Below are 18,998 nucleotides of genomic sequence, written 5' to 3' on the forward strand. Positions count from 1 at the left end.
AAAATCAGAATTGCAGAAGGGTCTTCAATCTGAAACAATAACATTATTTCCTTTTCAATAGAAGCCACCTAACCTGCTGAGCATTTCTATCATTTCCTTTTTCCCACCATTTCTGCCCATCAAGCATTTATCTAGTTCCCTTTTGAAAGTTACTGTTAAAAGTCACCACTCTGTCAGAGTACAATGAAGCATCATAACCACACTGAGCCAGATCACTTTCCGAAAATCTGTCAACTTAATAGTCAGATCTGACTGTAAAAAAATTATAATTCAAGTTCATCGTCATCGGACTGTACATATATACAACCAAACGAAACAATGTCTCTCCGGAATGTGTGCACCTGCACGACATATATCACACACAACACATACACCAAAATATTATACTGTAAATAAATTAATAAAATATAATTCAAAATGCATGTAGTAAAGTACAGCACAGGTTAGCAAAAAGTTTAAGAAGTATTTTACTTAGAAAATAAGATAACTCAAAGTCTCAGTTTTCTGATATGAATCAGTGAACACTAGAAACTTTCAACAAGTCAGGCGGTATCAATGGGAAGTGAAACGGAATTAATATTGCACATTCATTACATGACAGTAATCTCCCGAAAGATTTTGTTTGACCTCCTGAACAAGTGCAGTATATTTGGTTTTTATTTATGTTGGCTTTTTTTTTAAGATCTTTTTCAATAACAGAAACGTCCATTGTTTCAGTGCTTTAGGATTGCACGTTAGAATCAAACAGCACCTTTAGCAGGTCCTTCAGTCCACCTCATCTATGTGGGCCAAGATATCAATCTGAGTTGGTTCCAATTGCCTGTACTTGACCCACAATTCTTCTAAACCCTTCCCATCCATGTATCTGGCCAAATGTCTTTTAAACATTGTAATTCTACCCACCTCTACTGGCACTCATTCCATACATCCACCACCACCTTTGTGAAAAACTTACCTCATGGTTCCCCTTAAATCTTTCCTCTCTCCCCTTACACCAGCTTTAGGCTGTGAAAAATACTGTGACCACCCTTGTGGTTGTTAAAAAAGCTGGAGGTAATTGTTATGTGATTACCAAGGTATATTCATTGAAATGATAGAAAACCCCAACTTTTCAAAAATATATCCTTTTTTTTTATCCTTTCCCTTCCTAATTATCTCCAATCTCTTTTACTTCTTGGAGAGAATCCTGCAAACTACATCTGTTTCATGTAGAATTCAGCTACAGTATGGAATAAGTCTCAGGGCTGAAAGGTTATAAACTGCATAAAAAGGAAGACTGCAACACAAATCTAAATATAGCTCTGAACAGTCAGGAACGATAATTAAATCACTGAGACATATGCCAGGCACTGGTAACATTCTGCTAAACGTGGAGGTTAAGATAAATACAGGGAAGTTTTCATTCCCAGGATTTAATTGCGCGAGTATTAAAGGCTGGGCCACCATTACGGATCAAAATTACAATCAACAGGGAATCAAGAAATGCAGAGGAGGGGAATTAGGCCAGGAGGAGGAGGGGAAGTGGAGCCTGGCCAAAATAGGAGTTCAAAACGAAAAATGTCTGGGCATTAAATGAAACAGCCTTGCAGTTTCAAAGCTGGAACCATACTAAGGCTTCAGTGCGCTAAAATTTTGGTCCAGGTGGCATTCTAGATTCAGAACGCAATACACGCATCTTTTACTAACTGCCAATGAAACTGTGAAGTAATAGATCCCATCATTTTTTTTAATACCCTCAAGACTGAAAATACCCTGAATTAGAAGTATTTTTTTGGTTTTTATTGTGTTACATCAAACACCAACTGTTAATGAGGAAACCAGTAAGCGAGTGTCTACATTTCAAGGGCTCACAGATTCAACTGAATAGGTAACAATCTTATAAAACTAATTTAGAAAGCTGATTAACCTGTGAATGCAGCAAATAGTTGCCAGAACAAAGTTTGTCCTCTAGTTTGCACTGTAGTTTATCCAATATCTTTCTTATGCTGCCACCTTGTGTTCTTCAATGAACGAAAGTATATTGCTGAAACACTGTACTTCCCTCATCTTTCTGCTAGTCAGTTCCTGCATTGGTCATGCAGTTCCTGGGTCAGATTTATCATTTTAACTCCTTGCCTTCAATTTAACACACAAAATATACAATGAATTTCTGACAGGCAAAGTCTTTGAATTAATTTTATTTTAATAAATTGTGATCCTTCAGTAGATTTTCAATTAGAAAATGTACACCTCTAAATAAAATCAACTAATCTGTAGCATCTATCGTGGTCTCATTTAATTCAACATTACATTAAAAACAATGAGTACTGTGCAAGTGTAGTCAATATTGCAATCTACAAATTGTGGCAGACAGTTTATGCATAGCTAGCTCCTGCAAACAGCAAAGAGGTAATTATCAGATAACCAAATTCTGTAATATTAATGTTCTGCTATTAATGAGGACACCGGGGAGATCTCCTCTGGTCTTGTTCAAGGTTGATAGCTTGTCACGAAGTTCTGAAATTGCAGTCTGAGTCTTTGTGGCATGATGTCTCATCCTCCGTCAATGGGGCTTTCCCTCAAAGCTGAAATGAAGTGTCATTGTACTAACTTCTCCTAAGCAAGCCAGAACAGTTTGCATAGATTTCGACACATCACCAAAAACTTCAACAAACTTCTATGGATACATAGTAGAGAGTATCCTAACTGGTTGCATCACGGTCTAGTATGGAAATACCAATGCCCAGGAATAGAAAAGACTACAGAAGGTGGTGGATACAGCCCAGTCTATCACAGGCGAAGCCCTCCCATCATTGAGTGTATTTACATGGAGTGCTACTACAAGAAAATGACATCTATCATCAGAGACCCCACCATCCGTATCATGGCCTTTTCCATCGGACAGGAAGTACAGAGCCTTAAGTCCCACACCACCATGTTCAGGAACAGCTATTACCCTTCAACCATCAGACCCCTGAATCAGTGTGGATAATTTCAACCACCACTACTCTGAACCAATTCTGTGACCTACTTTCAAGGACACTTTACAACTTATGTTCTCAGTATTATTGTTCTTTTTATTTGCACAGTTTGTCTTCTTTTGCACATCAGTCGTTTGTCAATCTTTGTTTGTTAATAGTTCTTTTGGCAATTTCTTTTTGTCCCTGTAAATGCATAGAAGAAAATGAACTCAAGATAGTATATGGTAACATATATGTATGTGATAATAAATTTACTTTGTACTTTGAACTTGTAAACTTCTGACGCAGAAATGAAACAGCTACCTACTGAGCCAAAGCTGTCAGTAAATGATCCAGTAAGTAATCCACTTTGGTGTGGAATTGCTATTTTCAGAATTCTAAATTGTTACGCACACTCCCAATGTCAATTTCAGAATGCCTGATGGAAACAAAACACATACGCTTGATTGCATATACATTTAGGTTGCCAGGCAATTCCTTCTGAACAGTGAAGTCTTTTTTCAGCAGTTCCCAAGCTGTGACTCTCAGGGTTGAAAACTGAACAAGAAATGTCTGGTTTCTAACTGCTGTATTGGAAATAATGCATTGATTTTAGATTTTACATGCATCTGCTATTCCCTCACCACCACTCCCATTATTGGTCACTCAACATGCTCACTCCCTAGGTGCGCCACATCCACCTGAAACTCAACTGAATAATTATTGAGTCTCAAAATCCATTTTCACATCATTGCTATAATCGATACTCCTGTCCATGTAACTTCTCTCCTGAGTTGCCTCCAGCTGTGACTTGAAGATTCAACATCAATTCCAGAAGATAGCAGTGCAAGCCAGGTTATCTGGAGGGATCGAAACAGACACACTGACGACCTGCAGGATGATTACTGAGAAAAGCCACAAGTCTACTCTATCATCATCTGTCCAAAATTAATCTCCACATTTCTATGATAGACATATCTGTACCACTTTAAGAACTTAAATGCACATGACTAAATACCCTCCATATGTTGCTACAATATGTGGGTGCTGTCAGAGGCCATCTGCCTATATAGAGAAAAACACCATAAAAAATACTGCTTTGCACAAATCCTTTATGTTATAAATAATCGATATTTGTTAATTCTCCCAAATGTTAGTGAAAGATACCAAAATGATTACAGCATCCAAATTGCTTTAAACAATTCTACAGTCTTTCCTACTACCAAGTATCTCTATGTGTTGACCACTCTTTGATGAAGAACATTTTTACTCCAGGCCTAAATTTATGTTTTCCCAATTCTGACCAACATCGATGAGCTGATAAGTGAGGCTTTGGGCCTACTCCGAGCTGCTCCAGGGTTCGGATCTGTGGACTCAATTTTGGTTCGGAATGCTGTTGTTCGCTTCAGTTGTTTGCATGACTTGTGTTTTTTTCTTTCTCTTGCACATCGAGTGTTGGATTTTTATTTTTTCCCCTTTAAATTGGGTTCTTTCGGGTCTCTTGCTTTGAGGCTACCTGTGAGCAAGCAAATCTCAAGGTTGTGTAATATATACATTCTTTGATAATAAATGTACCTTGAATCGTGAATCTTGATTCCTCTTTTAAATCGATTTCAAGGAGTTGTTCGAACTTTCCTTTTACATTTTTGGATCTCGTCCACCACATCCTCCTTGTAATATTACAAGAAAGCCACCGAGCTGCTGTCATGTGGACAACTCTGTAGTTCTCTGTGCTCTATCTACTGATAGAATGTATCCCTCATGTCTTGCTGAAAAATGCAGACATGATCATGGATTTTACTTTTAATGTTCTGCATCTCACTTTGGCACTAGTGTGAATTAGAATCCTGAGCCTTCTGAGGCAATTGTCCTGCCCTTTTCTCCCTTCTAACACTATTAAACTGCACCAAATCCTGCCCTTTCCTACTCATCAGACTACTCTCAAGATCTGAGCACATGATTAATAACACTTATGAGGAATGTTATTAATTGTGTTTTAGAAAACTAGATGTATAAGACAAAGATTTGTTTTTGTGCCTTCAATTAAGGTGTACTGCATCAAATGGTCACTGTGATAAGACAGACCCAATATCTAGTTCAACCACCATCAAAAGAAATGAATCTCAACTGAAGTCTTATGGTAGGTTGCCAAAGTTACACTGCCTAGTACTTTATGCTGTTCAAATAGGCTGAGCAGGCTAGGACTTTTCTCCATGGAGTGAAAGAGAACGAGAGGAAACTTGATAGAGGTGTACAAGATGATAAGAGGCATGGATTGAGTGGAGAGCCCGAGGCTTTTTCCCAAGGCAGAAATAGTTAATATGAGGGTGCATAATTTTAAGGTGATTGGAGGAAAGTACAGGGGGGATGTCAGAGGTAATTTTGTTTTTAAACACAGAGATTGGTGGGTGTGTTGAATGCCCTGCCAGGAGTGCTGGCAGATGCAGATATAACAGGGGCATTTAAGAGACTCCTAGATAGACATATGGATGATGGAAAAACTGAGGGCTATGTGAAAGGGAAGTATTAGATTGATCTTAGAGTAGGTTAAAAGGTCAGCACAACATCGTGGGCTAAAGGGTCTGTACTATACAATGCTGTATGCCCTACGTTCAATAATGGGCTAATACAATAGGAATTAATGAGTTTATTTTGTGCACATCCCCTCTATTAGACAGCTACAGAGCCAGCAGACACAAGGGAAACCATTAGGCAAAGTGATAAAGTTCATGTCACAAACAACAGAAAATCTGCAGATGCTGGAAATCCGAGCAAAACACACAAAACACTGGAGGAACTCAGCAGGCCAGGCAGCGTCCATGGGAAAAAGTACAGTAGACGTTTTGGGCCGAAACCCTTCGACAGGAGTGGAGGAGAAAAGCTGAGGAGTCATTCCACCTGGGTTTGCACATTTTAGTATGAAACATATTCAGTACTGATACAGTACTTTTCTAATCTATTCAAATTAGAACCAGCACAGAACCCAAGAAGCACACAGTTACCCTGTGTTTTGATTATATTTGTATTCTGATTATTTCTGCAACATAGTTGCCAATTTTTGGCTTATTTAGGTTTTAGTTCCTTTGATCTAAAATTGCACTTAGAGCTTTTTGAGCTCTAACGCAACATAATCCGTGCAGATGAAGATGGCAAACAGAAGGCAGAGAACAACAATCTGAAGCATTAGCACAAACAATCTTTAAACCATTAGATTACTTTTTAAATAATTTATCACAGACCTGGTTTACATTTCCAGCTCCATAACCTTTTGGGATTGTAAATATTTAAGCAGCAATGACACAAGGCTTTGACAATAATCTATCTCAGGATCGCTACAACCTCAGAATCCACTGACAGTCAATTTCTAGACTTGATATTATTTAAAAGCACACCTAATCTATGAAGTATATTTTTCAGAAATTACATCTTTGCAGATGGCTAATAGGTAATTGTCATGGTTCTCATAGAGATCTGCCATAGTACAGAATCAAGTTACATTGAGTGCCATCTTACAATACAGCCTCTTTATTAGATAGTTCCTGTACTTAATAAAGTGGCCACTGAGTGTATGCTCGTGATCTTCTGCTGCTGTAGCCCATCCACTTCAAGGTTCAACATGTGCGTTCAGAGACGGTCTTCTGCACACCACTGTTGTAACGTGTGGTTATTTGAGCTGAAATCTACTGATTTTGTGTGATTCTGTGTTTCTGCTCTTTTCATTTTGCTGCCATCTTGCACAATTTCTTGCGCGTGGGTGGGAGTGGGGGTTTTATATTTGCTATTTTTCTTTGAACGGGTTCGTTCCATGGTTCTTCTTTGTTTCGTTACTGTCTGTGTGGACGATGAATTTCAGAGTTGTATACTGCGTACGTACTTTGTTAATAAATGTACTTTGAATCACTTGTCTTTAAATCTACTGTCACCTTCCTGTTAGCTTCGACCCAGTCTGGCCATTCTCCTCCAACCTCTCTCATTAATGAGACTTTTTCCACAGAACTGCCACTCACTGGATGTTTTTTTTTGTTTTTCGTACCATTCTCTGTAAACCCTAGAGACTGCTGAGTGTGAAAATCCCAGGAAACCTGTGGCTTCTGAGGTACTCAAACTATCCCTTCTGTCACCGGTAATCATTCCACAGTCAAAATCACTTAGATCACATTTCTTCTCCATTCTAATGTTTGGTCAGAACAACAACTGAACCTCTTGACAATACAGCCTTTATGCATTGAGTTGCTGCCACAAGATTGGCTGATTAGATATTTGCATTAATGAGCGGGTGTACAGATGTACCCATTAAAGTGGCCAAGGAGTGTGTTTCTCTACAGACACAAGTTGGTGAAGGTAGCTGGTCAGACAAGATTTTTTTGTAAATTGTTAAAACAGTTTGACATTATATTATACTCTTCTAAAAATACAAATTGAAAAGCAGAACTGGTTACATCACTGCTGAACTCAGACCGAAATTCCCCAGAGGAATGTAGAAATGTTACTGGTTTACTCACCTTTCATGACCTTGGTGTGAGCAGCAATTAGTTTAATTTCACTTCCTTTTTTCAATCCTCACTTTCTGATGCAGTTACTAAGCAACACCTACAGATGTAATCAGAGGTGCTTTTTTAAATCCCATTTACTTCTAAGTGTGTGATGTCCTTTCTTTAAACATGCTTCCTGAGCAGCCTTTGCGCTGATTGAGCAGAATGCTACTCGGACTGAAAGAGTTAAGTTACAAGGTCACGGACTTGATTTCTATCCCAGTGAATGCAAAAGATTAAGGAGTGATCAAATTGATGTGTTTAAAATAATTAAAGGACTTATTAGGGTGTGTGCTGAGAAATTATTTCCTCTTTTGGAGAAAGGACACAATAAGGGCATAACCTTAAAATTGGAGTTCAGCCATTAGAGATGATAACAAAAAATTATTTCTTCACACAAATCTGAGTTCTGAATTCAAAAGCTTCCCACAAGAAAAGTTACCAGGACTTGGGGCAAAATGAAATCTTCAAAACTATGATTAACATGCCTGTGTTAAGTCGGGATACTAAGGGTTATGGATTCACAACCAGTCAATGGATATATGTGGTTGATTAGCAATCTAATTTAATCTAGGAACATACTTAGGCCTAAAAGATCTATTTCTATTCCAGTATACTTTCCTTTATTCCTACAGATGTAAATACACGAAAAGACATATTGGTGGAATTTTATTTGTACTTCAGTTTCAGAGAAACCAGAATCAGATATAGGCCACCAGCACCAACCCCCCCCCCCCCCCACCCACCCAAAGCCTGACTGCCAATCAATATAATCATGGCTGATCTGCCCCAGGATACAACTTATTTCTGTATCACTTCCCTCATAGTCTGTATTCCTCCACCTTAAAAGAGTGTATTTATCTTCGCTTTAAATAGTCCCAACAATTTCACCTCCACAACCCCCTGAGAAAGAGAATTCTGGAGATTAACCTTATTCTGCAAAAAGTATGGTGCTACTCAAGTGTGTGACAGCTTACTGGTAATTCAGAAGGCAAGAAATATGACTAAAACATCATTAATAACAACTTTTACGTGGTAAATTGTGGTATACTATCACCACAAACAATGAAGATGCGAGCGGAGGTGAAGATGTCTCGAGGGATGAGCCACGCTAGTGCATTGCAAAGTTAGGGCACAACGTGTTCAAGGCAGTTTCAAAGACGGAGATGGAATTGGAGTGAGTCATTCGAAGAAGAGTCAAGGCGAAGAGGTTTTGGCACCCATCCATCCAAACCGGGTGCGAGGTTGCATCGCCCTAAGCACTGAGCTGACTTGGAGAGGTTGAGAATGGTTCTGGGCTGGCTGGCAAGGCCTAGGCCCTGCACTTGGGCCCCTTGGGGCATGACCCGGTGTTTGCATGATTTAAACACTGGCCCAGATAGACTGTAAGGGCAGGGTGCCAGGACCGGAGCGAGGGTCAGGCTGGTTTTGCTCCCTCTCCATGTCTGTGAGGATCGCGACGGCTTCCCCCGCCTTCTGATGAACTTGAGACTGAGGCTTTGGGCCTACTCCAGCTGCTCCCGGGATTTGGTTATGGACTCATTTTGGCTCGGAATGCTGTTGCTTACTTCTATTGTTTGCATGATTTGTGCTTTTTTTTTCTCTTGATTGGGTTTGGTCTGTCTTTTTGTTAATTGGGATCTTTTGGGTTTCTTGTTTTGTGGCTGCCTGTAAGCAGACAAATCTCAAGGTTGTATAATTTATACATACTTTGATAATAAATGTACTTCGAAGTTTGAAGTAATTCCTATTAAATTCAGTTTTAAGTGGCTACATGCTCATCTTATAAAAACATCCCCTTGTTTAAGATTCACACTAGAGGAAACGTCTCAATATCAGCCCTGTCATTTACCCTTACATGTTTCGATAAGATCACTTCTCATTCTTCTGAACTCTAAGGAATTCCGATCTGGCTTCTTTCTCAGCTCAGAAACTGTGTTAGAAGACAAATGTCCCAGGACTAAGCATCTAGGTGCTCACACACAGGATGGAAGACACTGATTTGATTTCTTGCAGAAGGAGGGTTCCCTGTGAAAGCTCTGGACCTCAGCCTTATTCTCACCATTACCATCTGCACTGAACAATTTGTCAGCTGTAAATGCCCATCTGATTAATTATATAGTGTGTGGGTAGCTGAATCATTGCTTATAGTTGGGGGTTGATCAAAATAGTGGCCTGAAACAGTGTGCTTCCTGATCAGAGTTACAAATTTAGTCAGAATGGGAAGCAAGTAAGGAAGAGAAAATAAAGTTGAGTTGCTTGCCGGATATAACGGTAGACTTAAAGGCAGTATGCGTTTAGAATTTTAACCAGTGCTCAAGTTTTGCAATAAACCAGGACTGAATAAATTGGACTGAAACATCACAAAATAAATATTAATATGAATAGCATTGTAGGTTATGCATTTGCAATAGAGTGCAGAAGCTGACAGAGAGGAAAACTTTCTCAGTGTTTTTGGCTTGGAACTCTCTAACCCAGAACCATTAAAACCATTTAACGCTGTTAAGTTTGTAAGTTAGTTTATTATTGTCACGTGTACCAAGGTACAGTGAAAAACTTTGTTTTTGTATGACAACCATACAGATCATTTTGTCGCATCTGTGAACTGAGGTAGACCTAGGGAAAACCAGAAGCAGAATACAAAATAAAGTATTGCATGAAGAAGGAGAGAAGAACCAGAATGGTCTGCTCCACATCGCACAGTGAGAGACAGGATCAGAATGGGGTTGGGCTAACCCCTTCTGGGCACAGGGAAACTGAAGCGAGAAAGAGAACGGGGATCTGCAGACCTTGTCCTATTCACCGGATACAATGAACTTGGCACCAACGATAATGACAGCTAATGAGAGATCATTAGAGAGCTATAAGATGTAAGATAGTCAGATCAGGGGAGCTAAATATAAAATAGGCAGAAAAGAACAGAAGGATAAATGAAATGCCAATACATATGTAAATTTTCTTTGCACAAACAGAAAGTATAAAAAATAAATTGTATGCATTGTAGATTGAAATTTAACTTGAAGCCTTTGACACTTAGATGTTATTGACGACTGATAGCATAACAGTCAGAACTGGGAGCTCAGTATTCCATGTCAAAAGCCCACAGGATATCACTGTGAAGTATTAAGCAATTGGAGTAATCAGTGGCTAAGGTTTAATTCATATCATCAACCAGATAGGGTAAAAGGGGCAATCTGTTTGCTAAAGTTTCTCTGAGTAAAATTAAGAAATAGTGAAAGGCTTTAGTGGGGGGGGGGGGGGTGTTGAATTTAAACTTTTCTGGTAGCAGCAGTATCCACAAAGGCAGACTTAGACAAGCAACTAACAAAGGCAGCATGGCTTTAAATTTCATGTCACCAGGAATAGCTTATGTCTTAAAAGTATTTAATTGCTCAAATATATACAAGGTCCTTTCCTGCAAAAGTACTCTAAGAACCAACAAGTAAGCAGGCTATATTCGGTTTATAACAGATAATTAACTGCATTTAATTATCAGCCTAACAGTGCATTTATGTTTAATTATAAACACTCACAAAGTTCAGCGTAGCAATCCGAGGGATAAAACTCAAACCTGCTACACAAATCTTATTCTGGATAAAATTGGCTTTCAAATCTCCAGACAGCTTGAATGGTAAAAGCACAATGGAACAAGCAAGAAGTCATCAGAAGCAATATAACACAGAACCAGTTTAATACTCCTAAAGGGCAAGAGCTCTGCTTCACAAATAAACAACCAAATGGGGATGAGGAAAATATAAAATACAGTCTAACAGAAGATCCAGGAAACATGAAAAACAGTGACTGATGGCATAACAGATTCTACGAAAACTGGGAATCTGATAGAAAAACTACAATAAGGGAAACCAGGCTGTTCAAAAACAACGTGGGTCTCTTAAAATAAACACCAATTATGTTTTTAATTTTAAATAAGAAAACTAAGATTTGAACTATTACTTACAGCCAGTTTTTATGCTAAAGAAGGTGGACACTACCCCAAGATATCCTGAGGAAACTAATGACTCAGGGACAAGGACTTGCCAAAATTAACATTGGTAAAATAAAGGAAATAAAGAACTTAATGGACCCAAGGAGTGAAAAATCCACAGAATAAGCTGGTTTTATGACCAGGGCTTCAAAGGACATTATAGTTATCCTAAAAAAAAGCTCAAATCAAGAACCGTTACTTTAGTTTGGCAAGTTGTGCACACCATTTAACTATTCAAGGGCAATGAACCTGGAAACCGAAGTATTTTAGCCTAGCCTGGCATCTATTCTCAAATACAACCGCTGTCGTCTATAACTAATGACCAATAATAAACCTCAATATAAGCAAATGCTTTGAGAGGCTGGTCAAGGACTACATCTGCAGCATGCTACCACCCACATTGGACCCCCTACAATTCGCCTACCGACACAACTGATCGACAGATGACGCAATAACCACAGCTCTACATACCGTCCTTACACATCTGGAGAAGAGGGACGCTTATGTGAGAATGCTGTTCTTGGACTACAGTTCAGCATTCAACACCATAGTTCCATCCAGGCTCGACAGGAAGCTCAGAGACCTCGGCCTTGACCCTGCCTGTGCAGCTGGATCCTGAACTTCCTGTCAGATCACCAGCAGATGGTAAGAGTGGGCTCCCTCACCTCTGCCCCTCTGACCCTCAACACAGGAGCCTCTCAGGGCTGTGGACTAAGCCCCCTCCTTTACTCCCTGTATACCCATGACTATGTCACCACCCACAGCTCTAATCTGTTAATTAAATTTGCCGACGACACTACATTGATTGGCCTAATCTCCACAATAACAAGGTGGCCTACAGGGAAGGAGTCATCTTTCTGACACAGTGGTGTCAAGAAAACAACTTCACCCTCAATTTTACAAAACTAAGGAGCTGGTTGTGGATTACAGGGGGAATGGAAACGGGCTAACCCCTATTGACATCAATGGATCTGGGGTTGAGAGAGTTAACAGCTTTAAGTTCCTCAGCATCCACATCACTGGGGACTTCATGTGGTCTGTACACACTGGCTGTGTGGTGAAAAAGGCACAACAGCACCTCTTTCATCTCAAGACAGTTGAGTAAATTTGGTAGGGGCTCCCAAATCCTAAGAACTTTTTATAGGGGCACAATTGAGAGCATGCTGACTGGTTGCATGGGAACAATACTTCTCTTAATCACAAGGATTCTGCAGAATGGTGCAGACAGCCCAGCACAGCTGCAGTTGTGAACTTCCCATGATTCAGGATATTTACAAAGTCAGGTGTGAGAAAAGGGCCCGAAGAATCATTGGAGACCTGAATCACCCCAACCACAATCTATTCCAGCTGCTACCATCCGGGAAATGGTATCGCAGCATAAAAGCCAGGACCAAGAGGCTCCAGGACAGCTTCTTCCACTAGGCCATCAGACTGATTAACTTACACTGATGTAAGAGTATTTCTATGTTATATTGACTGCTCTATTTATTATAAATTATTAGAAATTACTATGATTACACTTGCACATTTAGATGGAGATGTAACGTAAAGATTTGCACTCTTCATGTATGTGAGGGATGTAAGAAATAAAGTCAATTCAATTCAATTTAATTCAATTCAATGGTCTCTCAAAGAACTACTCTATTTCCATATTCCTGGAGATGTCAACTCTTGGGATCGTCATGGAGTCTCTAGCAATTGAAAGTTAATCTCTTGGACATCAATACGTGTCACTCAGAAGTAAACTTACAGGTGCATTTATGAAATGGTGTAACTTTTTAAATATTCTGTTCATTTAATTGTTATAGATTGTAAATAGGAAATAGAGTTAGTTCTTTGATGGAGGGGGATGTTGAGGGTTGTGTAGTAGACAGTGTGTAGCATCTTGGCAAAGTGCCACACAATGGATGTTGGGAAAATAAAGTCCATAGGATTTAAGGGAAAGTGACAATATGTAAATGAAATTGGCTACAGGATAGAGAGTCAAAAATAGTAGTAAATGATTCCCTTTCACTCCAGAGGAAATTGGATTTGGATTCTTCTTGATATTTTGATGAATTTGTGTGTGTAAGCGTATGCAAAGTCTGCAGATGATTCAAAATTTGAAACTGTAATAAACAGTGAGGAGCTCAGAAAAAGACTTCACGAAGACAGAAAGATTTAGAAATTAGATCATGTGGCACCTGGCTCATAGAGCGGCTAGGATTATCCAATATATATTTCTACAAGTCCAAACATTTTGGTTTGATCAAATATAGTTTTGTCTCCACCTCTGTCACTCTGACCACATATTACCACTCATTACCTTCCAAGCATCTGGAACAATCAATCTGGCATATGAATTTCAAACAGCTATGTTGCTGTTTGGCTGATTGTTCACACTTTGATACAAATTGAGAATAACATTGACAGAACTGGTGAGAATTATGAATACCAAAGCACCAAGAATCCACATACTTTGTGATACAAAATCAAGTCTCAGGTGTTGGCAGACGTGATGCATGAAATGATGATAACGATTCTTTGCTCTCTTTATTAAAAAGTGTACTCACAGGACTTCATATCTCCTTGTAGCTGAAGAATTTGTGGAGCAGGTATTGTCAAGACAACTGCATCAAATACTTCTGAAGGTCCGAATTTGTGGCAGACTTCCAGTTTTCCTCCTTTGAGGTTAATGTGGGTAACATGATGATTGTACAACACATCTAAATTTTGAGAGTAAGTAGAAATGAACAAAGACGGAAATATGAGGTAAAGAAAAATAAGAGACATTTCAATCACTGATTTCAAAACTTTCAGACCATCCCCAAGTGACGAATGTGTTCCATTTTCACATACGTCTATAAGTCAATTTTATTTATAAATCAGAAAATATACAAGAGTGATTCAATGTGGTAACCACACCTCCACTGTACTACAATGAAAGGTGTCAAAACTACGTCGTAAGACTGGTATGAAAGAACAATTACCAAAAGTGGAGAAAGAGAGGAATGCCCTGCCAGGGTGGTAGTAGAGTCATTGAGGCATTTAAGAGACTCTTAGAGAGGTACATAGATAATAGAAAAATTGAGCACTATGTAGGAGGAAAGGGTTAAATTGATCACAGAGTAGGTTAAAACATCAGCACAACATTGTGGGCCAAAGGGCCTGTGCTGTGCTGTATTGTTCTATGTTCCATGTTCTGTAAGAAAAGAAACTGGTTTTGCCAATCATAGGAATGAACATACATTCATTAGACTTTTGAATTTATTTGTATGTATGTTAAACTTTCAGATTTATTACTATTATGTGAGCTCATTTGTATCCACTGATGTCAGTTAGTTGGGCGTTCATAACCTGGGGACGGCCTGTATTAAATTTGAAGCAAAATGCAAATCACAGACTTGTGCTCATCCATTCCTTATCGTTTTCAATTTCCTGATCTCGTTCTTTCTTGAATGTAATGAATCATAACTAGACAGTGAAGAATGAATTCTGGTAGCTTCTGGTGCAGTGCATGTTTATATTCTTCAAGAGCAGGCAAATTAAAGTTAGAGCAACACACACTGTGATGGATATTCACTGTTCAGAGCCTAATCAGTTCTTGTTTGTTGCCGAGCTCAGCTTTCTAAATTAGTAGCTGATAGTTCTGAAGATCCAAGTGTTGCTTTTGAATAAGTTAAACTTCCAACCAATATTCTTTGTTTAGCTTCTGGTCAGAAATAGGAGCCAGGAGTTCTTAAAATGTAAATGGCAGGGAGTGATCAGTTTGAAGTTTAAAAACACAGCTATGCAAACGGATCCATTCTTTATAGAATGCAGGATGTTGCCCCACATCACCTGTCCTAACCTTTCAGGATGACCATTGTAAGCCAATAGGTTATTTAACTTGGCTTGTTTCAAACCACACAATGCTGCTAGGTTATTTAGTTCAAGGAAGCTTGCAGACCAGATGGATATAATCACTTAGTAAATCAATAGAGATCTGTTAATAGCTGGAAAATTTATGTACTTATGGAGTCAGCTTCACAGCATTAATTGTGGGTACCTGGGAACTCTGTCTCCAGGTGCTTTTAGACCACTTATGCTAAAAGGTATCTGAAAAATATCACATGTGTGTGAAGTTACCCAGGTGATAAAAAGACAGTATAAATTAAGAGAGCAGTTTACACTTTTTAGGGATCGTCCAGGAACATCAAGAAGAATGATAGAATTACAGTAAATTAGAATTCATTCCTCTGCCTTTGATTTTTGCGACAGATGACTGGTTTGTCTGCACCTCATGGGTATGTCTTTTTAGCTTATAGGAATAGTATCAATGATTTGGAAATTCTTTGTGTTTTAGAAATGGCTTGTAATTTGGAAATCTTCTATAAGATAGAAAATCCTCTGTGTTTAAGTGTATTTTAAGAATGTTTGAATTTAATCATGTATCACTGAAAATAAATGAACTGTGTTTAAACAACTTTGTTAGCTGGAAGTATCTTCTTGGTAGGGAGGGGGTCCCATCACTCAAACAATGGGTCTTGGCCAATAACTTGCCATGGAAGTGAACTAGCTTTTGAAGATTTGGCAGTTACAATATAAACTCTCTTTAGTCAGAATACCCATGACCATCACAGCACAAAATGTTGGAGGAACCCAGCAAGCCAGTAGCATCTATGGAAATGAATAAACAGTTGGTGTTTTCAGTTGAGATCCTTCATCAGGACTGGAAAAGAAGGGGGTTCTGGCTTTTAACCCCTTCTTTTCCAGTCTTGATAAAGAGTATCTGCCTGAAACGTCAACCGTTTATTCAGTTCCGTAGATGCTGACTGAGCTGCTAAGATCCTCCAGCATTTTGTGTGTGTTGCTCTGGATTTCCAGTATCTCCAGAATCTCTTCAAGTCAAGTCAAGTCACTTTTATTGTCATTTTGACCATAACTGCTATGTACAGTGCATAGTTAAAATGAGACGTTTTTCAGGATCATGGTGTTACATGACACAGTACAAAAACTAGACTGAACTATGTAAAAAAACTGTGCAGGCAGGGTAGTTTTAGTTCGGGAAATGATTGTTGGGGGAAGGGGTGACTGGTATCAGCAGGCAGGAAGGAGGGAGGAGTTAATATCGTAAACACAAGAGATTCTGCAGATGCTGGAAATTCAGAGTAATACGCACAAAATGCTTGAAGATCTCGGCAGGTCAGGCAGCATTTCTGGAAAGGAATAAATAGTTGACATTTTGGGCTGAAACCCTTTATCTGGACTGCAAAGGAGGGGGACAGAAGCCAGAATAAGAAGGTGGGGAGAGAGGAAGGAGTACAAGCTGGAAGGTGATTGATGCACCATCAATAACTCTAGGAGATGGGAGGCGAATGATAGGCTTTTATTAGCTGCTAGAGACCACGATTAGCAGCAAGAGACCACCACACAACATCCTGGAGACTGAGGGAGGAGCAGTGCCTCTAATCGCCTTTATACAGGGGTCTGTGGGAGGATCCACAGGAGCAGTCAGCAGAGGGGCGTGTCCAGACAGGTATATGTAATTCACCACAGTGATAGATGAAGCCAGGTCAGGGTTAATATCAGCAAGAGAGGTGATTGAGGTATTTAGTGCGGTGGGAGTATTCAGGGGGAGATGGTTGTGGGGCAGTTAAAGACAGGGAAAGTGGTAGGAGCATGACTGCTGACATTGGCAGGAAGGGTTAGTGGGTAAGACTCTTGGACAGAAGGGAGCACAATCATTATCTAACAGCAAATACTGACCATCATCCCTCCCCCAAAAGACCTTCATTGTTCAAAATCCTTATCATTTCATGAAAATGGTGTCAAAGTGATAACTGTGTGTCATTCAACCTCACTGCATCCACACAAGGTACATCATCTGCAGTGAGAATCCAGAATAAACTTCCATAAATGCACCATAAATGGACAATGGTCTGTGTAATGTGCACTGTTGCATCATGAGATATTATTTTTCACTACAAAGTGATTTCATTACAGATAGGAGTACTTTAGCTTAGAAATTCCATTCCCATGTTTTTCTCAAACTAAAATAGTATTACATGGCATGCCAATATTACTTCTTTAAAAAGCCATAAGCACCATGATCTTGCAATGCCAATTTCCCAAAGCAGTAATGTTGGGATTCCCTGTGTAATGCTTTGCTGTATCAGTTCCAGTATTCCATTAATCTTTGGAAAATCAGAGATTTGCATAATACTAGTTACTTGGACTGCTGCTTTTTCAAGAATAGCTGCTTAAGTATTGTCAAGAAGAATTAAGGCTTCTATGGAAATATACAGCAGGATTAATTGCACATTGGAAACATGCACATTGCAACTTGCATTGACAACAGTGCAACGGTTTTGCTGTAAGTATAACATATAAAGAAGCTCAAGGAAGAATTAACTTGCCTTTTGTGTGCAGAATAAATCACACAGACTGAACTGAAAGAATTCCTGTTCAGGGATTGACATAATTCACAATGCACTAGCTGGTAAAGGTCATCTGCTGAGAAGGAGTTCAAAGTAACTGGAAATATGACTGTTCAGTGATATGGACTAAAAGGTGCATTTCTTCCAGTTATAAGATCACTAAATATTTGAACTGGTTTTTGAATGCTTTGCTGAAGTTATTTTCTAGGTCTACCTGCTTTGCAGTCTGTCTATTGCCCTTTTCCTCTATATGACCAACATAGGCCTCCTTTTCAAAGTCAAGTCAAAGTCAAAGTAAATCTAAGTACATATACATTAATATATACTACCTTGAGATTAATTTTCTTGCAGACATTTATAGGAAAAATAAAGAAATACATTAGAATTTATGAATAACTATACTTATTCAAGGACTGAGAAACAACCAATTTGCAAGAGTTGTAAAACAAAACTTTCACTGTTTTTTTTTCCTTCTTATGGTTTGGTGATCATTTCAACCTGCAACATGGGCAGTATAAGGCTGGGATGAGATTTAATACTTTTAAAACCATCTAACCCGCTTAGTACTAGAGTTAATGGAGTGGACAGAGTGTTTGCAGACAATCCTGAGAAGAGAGCTGGTTACTTAAACATTATACTGAGCTCCAAATTTACAAGTTTACCCTAGGCCAGTTAAATTCCCTAGGCCCCTGAAGCACCACTTGTGGGCCAAGAGGAATACAGGTTCTTTTCCCATTCTACCTCCTTTCCACATCATCCTAAAAGACCTCACAACCTATCCCCCCTCCTGCTTCTAAAGAGACCCTATCCCAAGCAGACTCACGATCTCAGAAACACACAAGATTCTGCAGATGCTAGAAATCTTGAGCAACCCACGCACAGAATGCTGAAGGAACTCAGCAGGTCAATGGTGGGAAATAAACCTTCAACACTACTGGCCTCATCGGGTGTTGGACCACGTCCTGCCACAGAGCTCCACACATCCTATTTCGACAAAAGCAGGAGCTAAGCTGCTGCCTAATGCAAAGTGCTCGCCACTCAACATGAAGCCACTTCTGTCACTCAGATGAAGTCAGGGGACAGACATTACTAATTCAAAATTCCACGGTCTGTGGTCAAATCTCCATAACCTGTAGGGTCAGTT

At 39.2% G+C, this 18,998-nt stretch overlaps 1 protein-coding gene across 2 annotated transcripts in view; it reads right to left on the bottom strand.

Annotated features, from left to right (window-relative positions):
- Nucleotides 1-18,998, bottom strand: part of rnls (renalase, FAD-dependent amine oxidase) — a 165,699-nt gene that overhangs the window by 131,056 nt on the left and 15,645 nt on the right. The window contains exon 4 of one of the 2 annotated variants that reach the window (XM_073027362.1): nt 14,009-14,161. The exons of the other annotated variant lie outside the window; for it this stretch is intronic. Within the exon in view, the coding sequence (XP_072883463.1) occupies nt 14,009-14,161 (153 nt within the window). The remainder of the gene's footprint in view (nt 1-14,008; nt 14,162-18,998) is intronic. 2 annotated transcript variants of the gene reach the window in all.

The sequence above is a fragment of the Hemitrygon akajei genome, chromosome 23 (assembly GCF_048418815.1).
Source record: "Hemitrygon akajei chromosome 23, sHemAka1.3, whole genome shotgun sequence".
In the NCBI taxonomy this organism is placed as follows: Eukaryota; Metazoa; Chordata; class Chondrichthyes; order Myliobatiformes; family Dasyatidae; genus Hemitrygon; species Hemitrygon akajei.